Source organism: Macrosteles quadrilineatus, unplaced genomic scaffold (assembly GCF_028750875.1).
Source record: "Macrosteles quadrilineatus isolate MER2022 unplaced genomic scaffold, UCM_ALF_1.0 Scaffold_8__2_contigs__length_117827958, whole genome shotgun sequence".
NCBI classification, from domain to species: domain Eukaryota; kingdom Metazoa; phylum Arthropoda; class Insecta; order Hemiptera; family Cicadellidae; genus Macrosteles; species Macrosteles quadrilineatus.
Window position 1 is genome coordinate 102,081,402 of NW_026542601.1, and position 11,711 is coordinate 102,093,112.

General features: G+C 32.4%; 2 protein-coding genes across 2 annotated transcripts; both read left to right on the forward strand.

The window, feature by feature from the left end:
• The first annotated feature begins 496 nt into the window (after positions 1-496).
• On the forward strand, positions 497-7,876 carry LOC129001582 (uncharacterized). Its single transcript, XM_054428927.1, has 6 exons — positions 497-746; positions 2,674-2,783; positions 4,097-4,190; positions 5,473-5,546; positions 6,717-6,870; positions 7,698-7,876. The coding sequence occupies exons 2-6, from the start codon at positions 2,709-2,711 to the stop codon at positions 7,781-7,783; spliced, it is 483 nt and encodes a 160-aa protein (XP_054284902.1). The 5' UTR covers positions 497-746; positions 2,674-2,708; the 3' UTR covers positions 7,784-7,876.
• Positions 7,877-8,789: 913 nt separating this feature from the next.
• LOC128999386 (uncharacterized) lies at positions 8,790-11,407 on the forward strand. The gene is made up of 3 exons (XM_054425869.1): positions 8,790-8,873; positions 9,975-10,103; positions 11,274-11,407. Exons 1-3 carry the CDS (start codon positions 8,795-8,797, stop codon positions 11,390-11,392), a joined length of 327 nt encoding a protein of 108 aa, XP_054281844.1. The 5' UTR covers positions 8,790-8,794; the 3' UTR covers positions 11,393-11,407.
• Positions 11,408-11,711: the final 304 nt, after the last annotated feature.

Consider the following 11,711-nt stretch of genomic DNA (forward strand, 5'->3'; position numbering starts at 1 on the left):
TTGCATCACAAGAAATGGAACGGTCAACCCCATGTCGTAGATGAAGATGTGCAGCATGTTCAACAAACAATTAACAGTTCAAAAAATACTGTACATTATTGAAGCTGGATCAAATCTTTATTATGTACTAAAACTTTAAATTATTTCCTAGTCTTTCATTGTTACAGGTTTTATTGTGGTTTGATATTGTTAATTTTGTTATAAACACCCTGTATATAGGAAATCATTTTTGGAGTTATGTGAGTTTAAGTCTGGGTTGAAGAGTTATAAAACGAAGAATTAATAAATCTACGTATTTCACTGTATCAGTACTGATCATAAACTATATTTAATTTGAAGTGGGATTTTAGATATCCGTATCAGTATGTAGACGATTAGCAGCTCAGCTATCTATGAGTCATTGACTCATTGAGTCGCAGTCGTACCAACAATGAATGATGAAGAATCACGTGTTAGTCTGCTGATCAGCTGGTGTGCAGGGGTGCCAAAACAATAATAGCTCTAGCGCTTGGCTAACAGCTGGCGCCCAGGGCTACCAACATTCACAGCTACAACATCGAGACGAGTGCTAAATGACTAGTGAGTTTTCTGTGTGGTGTTATTTTGGATTGGAATGTTTACAGTTTTGGGTTAAGATTAGTTAATTGTGTTTAAAACCACTATGTGTAAACTAGAGAGTGAAAACACTGTTTTAAAACTTGTAAATCAGTAATGTGGTTGTGAAACAGCGACGCATCATCTATTTGGTAAGTGTTGTTTACTTTCTACAATAATATTGTGCAATAAATTTACGATTTTTATGGAATGCTGTAGTACTTTATTACTGTATTATCATATAGCATAATCTAATCGTGTTATATCAATAAAGTGTTGTCCACCTAATGCGTATAATATAGTAATAACGCTTTTAGGTTATGTTTACGTTCACCTACGAAGACGAAACTACTACAGTAGTCTCGTATTATTTTTCAGGTTAGCAGAAATTAAATTAAATCTAAAAACTTTAACTAAAATAGTTACTTTAGGTTGGATTTTGTTTACAGCATATAGTTTTATATTTGACATGTAATTGCGAGTTATTACATGTCCTTTATACCCTTAGGTTAGGTAACCAACTAAAAGTGGAGTACTTGTTATGGTTGAAAATGCAATCTAAATTTCAGTGGCGGCTTTATAATTGATTTTAAACACCTATATCTTATTGTAAAAAAATCCTTTTTCGTTCAATCATCTAGTAACTTTGAATAAGTTCGGTCCACCTATATCTTATTGTAATATTGTATTAAATTGTCAAATCCTTTTTCGTTCAATCATCTAGTAAATTTTAATAAGTTCGGTCAACCTTAAACTAACCCGTCATAATTTTGGCCAAGTGGTCAGTTTATAAAATATTTTTAACAGTTCCTTATCAGGGGAGCCAGCTGAGAAGGATAGGTTGAGGCCGTATGTACTAACGGCCGTTAAAGAGCAGGAATGTCGTTTATTGGTAAATAATAACATTTTTGCAATTAAACTACAACCTTTGGGGTAAGTGGTATTATTTTAGGAAGTTACGCAATACATCATCAAGGTTCGTACGGGCCTACCGGGGTGGCAAGCAAGGTCAGGCGGGAACTGCCGTCCCCTCTCCCCTCTCACCAGTCCCACGCTCGCCCTTCCTTGTCACTCGCACAGATAGCGATTCCCCAAATCACCGTGATAGTAAAGACGGTTGTGAAATACTGAAGTCTGTATACAATAGGGTGGTGCTCGTAACTGTTTCCTCGAATAGTCACTAACTTTCACCTAGCAACGAGAAAATTATGGCAATGCATACAAAAAATTCTAAAAATGAAGTTTTAAATTTGATCTTGATAAGTTTAAATTATTAAATTAATTTACATTCATTATTCGTATTGCGAGAACTGGCACGATACGGTCAGACGGAGCTGGATTGGCGTTAGAGACCACAGCTGGGTGGTCACATGACCTGCTATTGACTTTTCAAGCGCTTGTAATATGAAACTGTTTAAACCCTCCAGCGGCTTGAGACTAGCTCATGCGAGTGTTTCTAGCTGCTGGAGAATCAGTCACACGATGCTGGTTTTATGCTGGTTCTAGCTGCTAGTTACTAGTTTTAATAAAAACACATCGAGTGTTATATCACTCTTCGTAGTTTTTTTAGTACTTTACGAATATTTATTTATATGAATAAATTTATGAGGAAGAAAAAAAGTGTTTGTATTGGGGGTGGTTGTATTTGGTGACTTCAAGAAACAGTTGCAAGCGTTTGAGGAGCGGGCCCAGGTCCAGTAGCCACCCTACGGTATACAGACTGTAGTGGCTTGGCGAACCTCCAGAACAGAATTCGAAAATTTATTGAACAACAGTCTTGTCACTTACAGTTTTGTTATTGACAATGTTAAGATTGAAGGTCTGTTGTTATACAAAAGCACGGATAAAGGAAACCTTCTCTGAGGGACTGCACAGTTTACTGAGGGCAAAAGACATTCTCACTGCTGACGGCGAGAGTTCCGTCGAGATCACCCCACCTCGTAAAAATGTCTAATGGCGCCCTTGAGCATAATTAATGTAAAAAAATTATATCTGTCTCAAAATTAACTGAAACTTCTTTTAGTATTTAATTTTGTATGAATATAACATACAATATTTTTAAATATTTATTTATTTCAGAAGGATAACCTGGACATTTTTATCAAACCAAGACAATGGTGTTGGTGAGAAATTGCTTCTGCTGTTTTAGCCTACGCTCTGGCATGTTATTGTTGGGATGGACACAAGCGGTATGTTAAGTCGTAATACATTCTAAAATGCCTTTATCCAGTATTTTGTGTTTGAAATCTACAACAATTTTAAACACAAATCTACAAATGATCACCTGATAATTTTTCTAAGATGACGACGTATTGTGTGTACGTATTTTAGGATGAACATGATTGCAGGAAGGAAAATTACGATGAAACGATAATTGTAATTTTGTTACTGACTAAAAGTCAAGATAAAGCAGCTGTTTAATTAGTAAGAGACATTTGCTAGGAGCCTAATTTTTAAGGAAAGGTGGGTCTGGTTTCGAACACCTCAGGGTTGAACAGATCACTTTCTAATTCTTAGGCAAGCCCTACTCAGTTACTCAGCTATGTGTAGTATAGACACGTTTAATCAGACTTCATATTACACTCATTCTTCAATCATATTTTGGTTTAAATACGCACATAAGTCACGTCCCCATCGCAATTGGTGATAGTAAAGTAATAGGTAAAAGCAGCTTTTATTAAAATGAACTAGGCATAGAAAACATACAAACTTACAAAATCAGACTTTAGTATCAAAAGGTTATTTAAGTCAAAGACTCAATAATGCTTTTATTATAAAATAAATTTAAATCTGAATTAATTTATTTCTTTTACCTACGACCGTTTTTTAAAATAGCCGTTTCAGTACAGTTCTTAGAATTGAAAAGTATCTCATAACAGCATTGTTTACATTCATAACAGCATAGTTTTACTCATAACAACACGGGTAACGGACCAATGAGGTTCAACGATTGAAAGAGGAGAAGCAAAATTGTAATGATTCGAAATTCAACTAATCAGCTCTTCAGGCCAATTTAATTGTGATTGGTGCAATTATTATTTGATACAATGTTTTGTTGCATCAATGTCAGTGGCAATTAGAGGTTATAAACAAAAACATAACCTCTTTTAGAAGTTATGAGTAGTGATTTTTAGTAATTAAAACACCGTCGTAGGTAAAGTAGTGTTCGCAACTCGCGTAAATAGTGTTAACGACACTCGTAGAAGTTTTTAAGACACTCGCCAAGGCTCGTACCTTAAATTTTCTACTCGTGTCGTTAACACTATCTTTACGCAATCGTTGCGTAAACTACTATTAACATACTACCCTAGACGTCTAAAAGTCATGTTTGATGGAAAGAGGAAAGGTTAATCAATAGTAGACTATCAAAAACTCTCGAACCCACATCTTATAAAAGCATGTCTTAAGGTTTCATTAAACTTGTATCCTATACATAATGTAATGCCTGTTTACTTGATAAACTACATTGTATAACCCAAAGCTGTTTATTTATTATTTCCAGGTGATGTCCATACTGGCATTAATAGGAGTAATTCTGGATGACAGCTCAATTTCTTCGTCTGACATTCATCGCTTCTTTGGAACCAGTATAAAAAGTAAGTAATGGAAACCTTATACTTTGGCGATGAAAACATCTGCTTGACAGGTTTAAATATTTCTAAAAAAAAATACTTACTCGACAAAATATTTTGCTTTTTGTCTCCTGTAAAGGATACTTAGGTGCTGTGAGGTATTGTAATAGTATATTTCGTGCCTAGGGCCGAAAATGAGGTTTTGCCGGGTCGAGATAGTTTTAAATCGATCGAGAGCTACAAAACCATTTCTGTCCGTGGTACGAACGCTATTTTTCACCACACTATACCCTATTACCACTATTCACCACTATAATAATGCACACTGATAGTCAACACAACTACAACTTTAAGGTTATGTAAAGAGGAATCAGCAAAAATAAAAATAAATAGTTGCTAGCCAACGGTGACAATAACACAATAATTCTATTGCAATGCTACGGATTTTGATTGTGTATTTAAAATGCATTCATGTTTTAAGTAAGTAAGCGAACAGCTGATTTTGCGGCCCCGGGCTGTAAAAACCTGCTCGGTCCCCAAATTACGATGACAGCTGGCATGGCCAGCAAAACGTAACTTTCAGCCACCAATTAACGTATGTAATACAGCCAAAAATATCATAGTGTGGTGAAAAGTGAATATTTAGCTGATTAACAATTTGTTTGCAAAACAATGTCAGCCAGTTATATTCGCTGTCTTGCATGCCTATTTCAATCATCCCTTTAGTTTTCGATACGTTCCAACAGCTCGTGGCACCATTAATTGTTAACAATTCCTGCTACATTGTAGTAATGAGAATTCATCGTGGTCCAGAGATTCACATAACCCGCCTGAGCATTGTATTTAAGATGGGAACCCTAAAATAAGCCCTTAATTGGTTTTTATAAAATATAACAAACGTTCATGAAAAATCTTAAAGTAACTATTTAAAAGCAGCCTACTAGGTATTGTTATGAAACTACCACATAGGTAGGTCTATCACGAATCTTTACTTTAGTATTAAGACAAGAATTAGGAATGTAAAGGTAATAGCATTTTATAAGCATGTAATGTGAGTTTAAACTCAGATTATTCTCCTAAATGATACAGTCAATTTTAAAGGTTAAAACCACTTTAAAAGCATTTATTTTACTATTGTATGAAACTAAAAATTAAAGTATGTTTCCAAAGGAGCAAAAATTTTGGATTAGGCCTAAACTATTTAATTGGGAATGCCACTAATATTAATACTGTATTTTGTTTTTAGTTTTTCCTATATTTTAAACTTTTGTAATTTTCCTCATTTTTATAACTATGTTTATTCCAGCTCTCTACGTTCTTTTGGGAGGAAGTGTCATACAAACTATAGCCGCAGTATTTCTACTCTATGGCGTTTACATGGTAAGTATAGTCTAATATTCTAAATCTCTAAAAGGTAGTTTTAATAAAAGATCATAGGAAAGAACATAAAAAATAAACATAAATATTACCGTGCTAATCTGTATCCCTATATAAATATTCTTCTAAAATACTACTTAAAAAGTGTGAATTAGCTTATCCCATTATCCATTAGCTTATCCATTAGCTTTCGCCTTTAAAATCACTTATAATACATGAACAACCTGAAAGATTACTTAAGCCCTCCCTATTCTTGAAATACAAACAAATAAAGATCTTGCAGTATCATTTTTTTAACACAGATGATTCTCAATGAGGCTTAACAAGCCCATTCAAAGTCAAACTTTGAAAAGGCAACAAACGCACAAATAGAGAGCTAAAAAGGCCACTTATTCTCCTTCGACGATTTCCTATCAATCTCTTTTAACTCCAGCCAGCCGATGGTTTTACATACAAAGGTTAGTCTTGAATCTTAAAGACGTGAATTCGTTTGTATTTTTTTCTTAGGATGAATGATATATCTTTATGTATTTTCTAAATATGAAGACCTGAGAACTAATCTTGCGTTCAACAATCACTTTAAATTAAACAGCTTCCATAAGCACAATCTATTGTTTTGCTGTATAAAACCATTACAAGAAATCAGCAAAAGTACATTATCGTAAAAGTAAACAACAAATAATGTGAAAATTAAAAAAATAAATACATAATTAGTATTTTTTATTTTTTCTCTAAAATTTTTTACTTGGTTTACAGATTTTCCCCATGATGGCAATAGTCGTTTTTAGTGATTTTTATAAGTTTGTTTAGCATGCTGGGTTTTTACATTTAATGGTAAATAATTTACATCGGTAGCAACTTTGTTTGTAATAATCTGTTTCGCTTCGTACACAATTAAAAGAAACTTCTTACAAACTCATGCATTGTATTTTAACAGTTGTCTATGGATAATTTGAGTTGATATAATCCGAATAATATTGGATCAATGCATATCATATAAATCTTATAATGATTACAAATGCATGAACATAGGCTATTAATTTATACAACAGTGATAAAAAAATACTGAACTATAATAAACTTTGGAAGTTAGGCGAGAATTGCAATTCTATATAATGTTCTATATACCTAAATGTCTAGATCTCAATTTTCTTTATGTCTCTCTTATTACAGAAAAAAAGCTCTTATGTGTTGGAGTATGTGAAATTAGAAACCCTGCTTCACTTCGCTACTCTGCTGGAATTTCTGCTGTACTTACTTCTCGAGTATTCAACATTTTCAACCCATGAAGTCTACATTTTCCTAGCATTTCTAGGAATAAATTACGGTATGTATAAACTAAGTGAACTGATTGATTACGCCTATTAGGCCAATTTTATACAATTCACTTTGTAGGCCTACTTGGGTAATGTTGACTGTTTGTGTTCGTCGTGTTAAAGTATTTTGGAACATACATTTATTTTCGTTAACCTGAGACTTGTAGTTTCGACATAATAGTTAATTATAACACTAAACAAATGTATAATAATCATGTTCCAGGACATTTTGACATAGGTCATCCTTTAAAAATCTGCAGATGAAAACGCCTCGATTTTCAAGTCTGTCCAATTTTATTGAATAATTAACAAGTAATATATTTTAAAGCCGTACCTTTTAGCTGAAATAAATCTTGTATATACCTAACTAAAAACTACTAAAAACTTTAAATTTTAAATTTCTAATTTATATTGAAATGAGAAGTGCATAACAACCAAACTCTTTTACTAAAGGGTAAAAGCCTCAGCATAAGGGGTAAAAAAACTTAATATGTCTTGCTTTTAAAAGAAAGTGGGATAGTCTTATTTCTCAGTAAGAAAGATTATTCCTATTTTTCAGCTTAAGAAAAAAAATATATGCTTGAAAGCTATGAAAGATCTTAGCTGTCTACTATTTTTAAATATACTAAACAAACAGATTAAATAGGTGTTATCAAAGTATATATGTGTATAATCATATTGGTGAAATAAGGTGTTCAATTGAGTCTTTGACCTATGTAGTATTTTTATTTATACTTAAAATCCTCGAATCGAAAGACTGTTAACATATGATGTTAAAATATTGTATCACATTCACGTTGTTTTGTAAATTAACCTAAACGTGTTGTTCGTGTTACAGGACTGGCTGTTTATTATCTTATCGCAGCCTACAGCTACTATCAGATAATGACGAACCCTGAGTTATCACCACTCAACCCTGCCTAGAAATGTGAACACATACAAGTCATCAACAAAAACTGATATTGTCTTGTTGCGTTGTCACGTGTAAATTACGCTTTTAGTACTTAATGAACTTTAAAATCCAAATGTTGTATTAAACTGTTTTATATCTTTCTATTTTTGTTTTATTATTTTTCCAAATATTTTTGTTCTATTTTTATCATATTTTTCTATTACAGTGTTTTATTATACCGTATTTTTATATCTAACTCTAAATAATTAGACAGGTAAAAAATAAATTTATTAACATAACTTCCGTAACGAAAAAACTATTAGAGTGATATCATTATTTACCATTACGATAATGCCTTTTATATAATGTTTTTAAATAATGTTGAATATTTAGAGATTACTATTTTTATCATGAAAATTTTGAGGCCTATATAGTTGTTTTCAAACGAAAATTATAAAACAGTATCTGTAAACGATACGGTTACATTCTGCTTCGAATAGTGTATACAATGTTATCTGCAAATATTCATATCGTGAGATTTAATTAACAATTTAAAAACAGTTCTTTTTAATTTTTTTTGTGAAACTGTATGGTATTTTATGTTTAATATAACTAATAAACCCTTATTATTTTTTGATATAATTTTTATATTCGACATTTTAAAAATACGCACGTCTAGTATCTAGTCAAAAAATTAAAGACCTATAAACAATTCATCTCGGTAATGGTCTAAAATTATGTTTTATCAAGAGTAAAAAGTCATGTTTTCACCTAATTAGATCAGTGTTTATAAAAATAGAACATAAAGTAAGACAAACTAAAATCCAAAATATTTAAGTTGGCACTGAGTGGTAAAACTTTAACTGAGTGGCTGTGAAACTTTAAGAATATAATTTTAAATGCACGAACATACATTATTCCGAACAACGGTACGGTTTAAGTGTAAGCAAGGTGACTTAAGTCTGTGTCAATGGCGTGACTGGCAGCAACAGCTGTTGTGGATATTGAGACAGATGTCTCTGAAGTGTTATACAACTGTTGTCATGAGAAGATACTTGGCATTGTTTCTGCTACTTGCAGCAGTTGGACCTTCCATTGCCACCTTCGGTATTATTAATGAAGGTACGTACACTGGTGTTATTTTATACTTTGAGATACTTCTATTGTGTACTGTGTTGTTGGTTATGATAAAGAAAGAGTGTGAGAGAAGAAAATTAAATATAGTGTGCCTACATAATTTACATTTATTTTCGAGTATTCGAAAATATGTTTTAATCAATAACTTAGTTGACTAGTAAACATTTTCAAAATCCTTTAATTGCTGTCAATCGTTTATGCTTTCTATAATTTGACAACAGTCTGACTAGCATATGTGTTATTCCTATTTTACTCTTATATAGTTATATAATTTGTTAATATATATAGCTAAACAAAATAAATATTTGTCTGTCAATTGAGTTATTACAGTTTACTGAGGCTTTTTACTGTCATTAGAAAATATATTTTCCGCTACTAGCTCCAAAATCCATCCATTTATTTGATTGACTATTATTTGGAAATTATTAAACTTTCAAATCACTAACCTGCAAAAATCTGATTTATTATTATCTAAATAAAAATGGAATTTTTGAAATCAAATCAATGCATAAAACTACCTATTATCAGTCTAAGGGAAGGCATTAGGCAAATTACTCATATGGTGTTAACAGCGTTTGTACTATTTATGGTAAACAATTGGATGTTTTTAACACGTTTTTATTTAGGTTAATGACCGAAAACTATTTAACCATTGATTCGAATTAACAAAATTCTTTTATTACTTTTTCTGGTTTATTCTTTGAACATCATTGCTTGTTTACAGCTGGCTAAATTTACATTTTCTACCCTTGCAGATATGACAAGCTGTTCAAAATTAAATGTTAATCAAAATATTTCATTTGTTGAATTGGATTGTTAATTTTAACTATTAGCCATTTATTTAATGCCACTGAGGTTTACTAAAAGCCTGCTTATATTTATCATACATAAATATGTTCTCAATAGTGTTAAAGACATGATCAGAGAGTGTCCACTATTCCATATAGGCCTAGCCATCACCCATCAATGGCCGGCTAAACACCATCATTTAAAAATCTATGGTGCTTCTCCTTCTGGTTCCAACTTTCGTATTATTCTTGTCATGTAACAATAAAACCGTAATAATAAGTTCATTGTTTCTTACAGTTTTTGGCAATGCCATTGACAGCTGGTTTAATCCAAGAATCTGCGGCGATTGTCCACCAGTTCCGGACTGCCGTGTTCTTCCCGCCGTAAATTTAGGTTACTGTTGTGGATGTAGAAGATTTCCATTTGGTAAGTAGTCGATTTGGAAAAAAAGCTTGCTTTTAATTCATGCATCCATTTATTTAATATAGTTGTTTGTAATTATAATTATTTTTATGTATAACAATGTAAAAAGCTACTCATACCTTTTGTCTACAAGTATGTAGGCCTCTTCCTAAAATGTATCGTTGATTTATATTTTCCTTTAAGCCCTACAATAGCATTATTCTATGATGATATATTGTAAAAACCCGTTCCCGTCAATGACATAATACTTTTGTAATACTTTGAACTACAAATTGAACCATAAGAACCGTTTAGAGATTAATCACAGTTTTTCTAAAAAAAAAGTACACCAAGTCCTAACATAGCAAGTCAATTTTTTTCTATCTTGAGTTCCTGTCAGGTCACTTTCAGCCCTGAACTTTTTTTGTGGTTAATTTTGCAAATCTATATACAAAGACTATCCGCACTCCGCGATCCACACACTTCCCTGTCCACGGGGGTCGGGGCGCGCCGCTGCTACGGCTACTACATGCGAATACATTTACTTTCCCTTCCTTACTTACCGACTCCGACACTCACTTACAAATTGCCTCGATTGAAATTTCTATTCCCTTATAGCACCACGGTACACCCACGCCAGGCGGATCGCTGGCCCGGTAGTAAAGTAGAAATTAATTAAAGAACTCGAAATTCCGGACGAAATCAAAGTCCCAACTCGCGGGTGACAGTTTTTGCGGGGATAGACTGCGAGTCGACACCAGTCGAGTATTGCTTTTCTTCGCGAAATGGTTTCTACAGCATACAAACAATCCTAAACATATAATTATTATCTAAAAAGATGTTATGCTTTTACAATAATTGTATAGGCCTATACATAAAATATTTTTAGATAAATTATATCAATTTAAAACATTATATTAAGTCAATCTCTTCACTAAATTTTGATTTGTTCTACATTGTTTGGTTTTCCGGTTTTAGGTTTGATACCGTAAAACATACGTAGGCCTATATAGGAAAATATTGTTTTTATATACACTATACGACCCAGTTTAATAAGGATAATAATGTCAAATATTGTTTGTACTCAAGGAGATTGCTGTGTTAATACTGATGATTACACGTATTTCACTCACTAGTATTTTTTATTTCAAATGTGTAAATATGTAACAATTTTTATTAACTACTCTGTTACAGACAATGCGCGTATCTTTTGTGCACCCGACCTGATTTGTCCACCAAACAGAAGAAAGTTGTGCGGAGACTACTATTACCTCATGGACTGCTGCTGTACAAATGTCATTTACGATAAATAAACGGATTAATGTTTTTTACAGATTGACGGACTGTTTTACTTAACTTTTTTTAACCCAAAAGTAATGGACATTTATATGTTGGAAGTTATACGTTGAATGATTCGAAATGTTTTAAGCTCGGATATCATGGATATCTTTGATAGCTTGGATATCATCATAGTTAATCATGTTCTGTTCTTTTGTACATAATCCACATATTAGTCATACATATTTACGTCTTCAAATATTATTTATTTATTTTTTTATTTTTACGGCAAACACCATTTTTTACAATTGTTTTACATTGTAATACATGCGACAAGATGCTTACTACATGCTA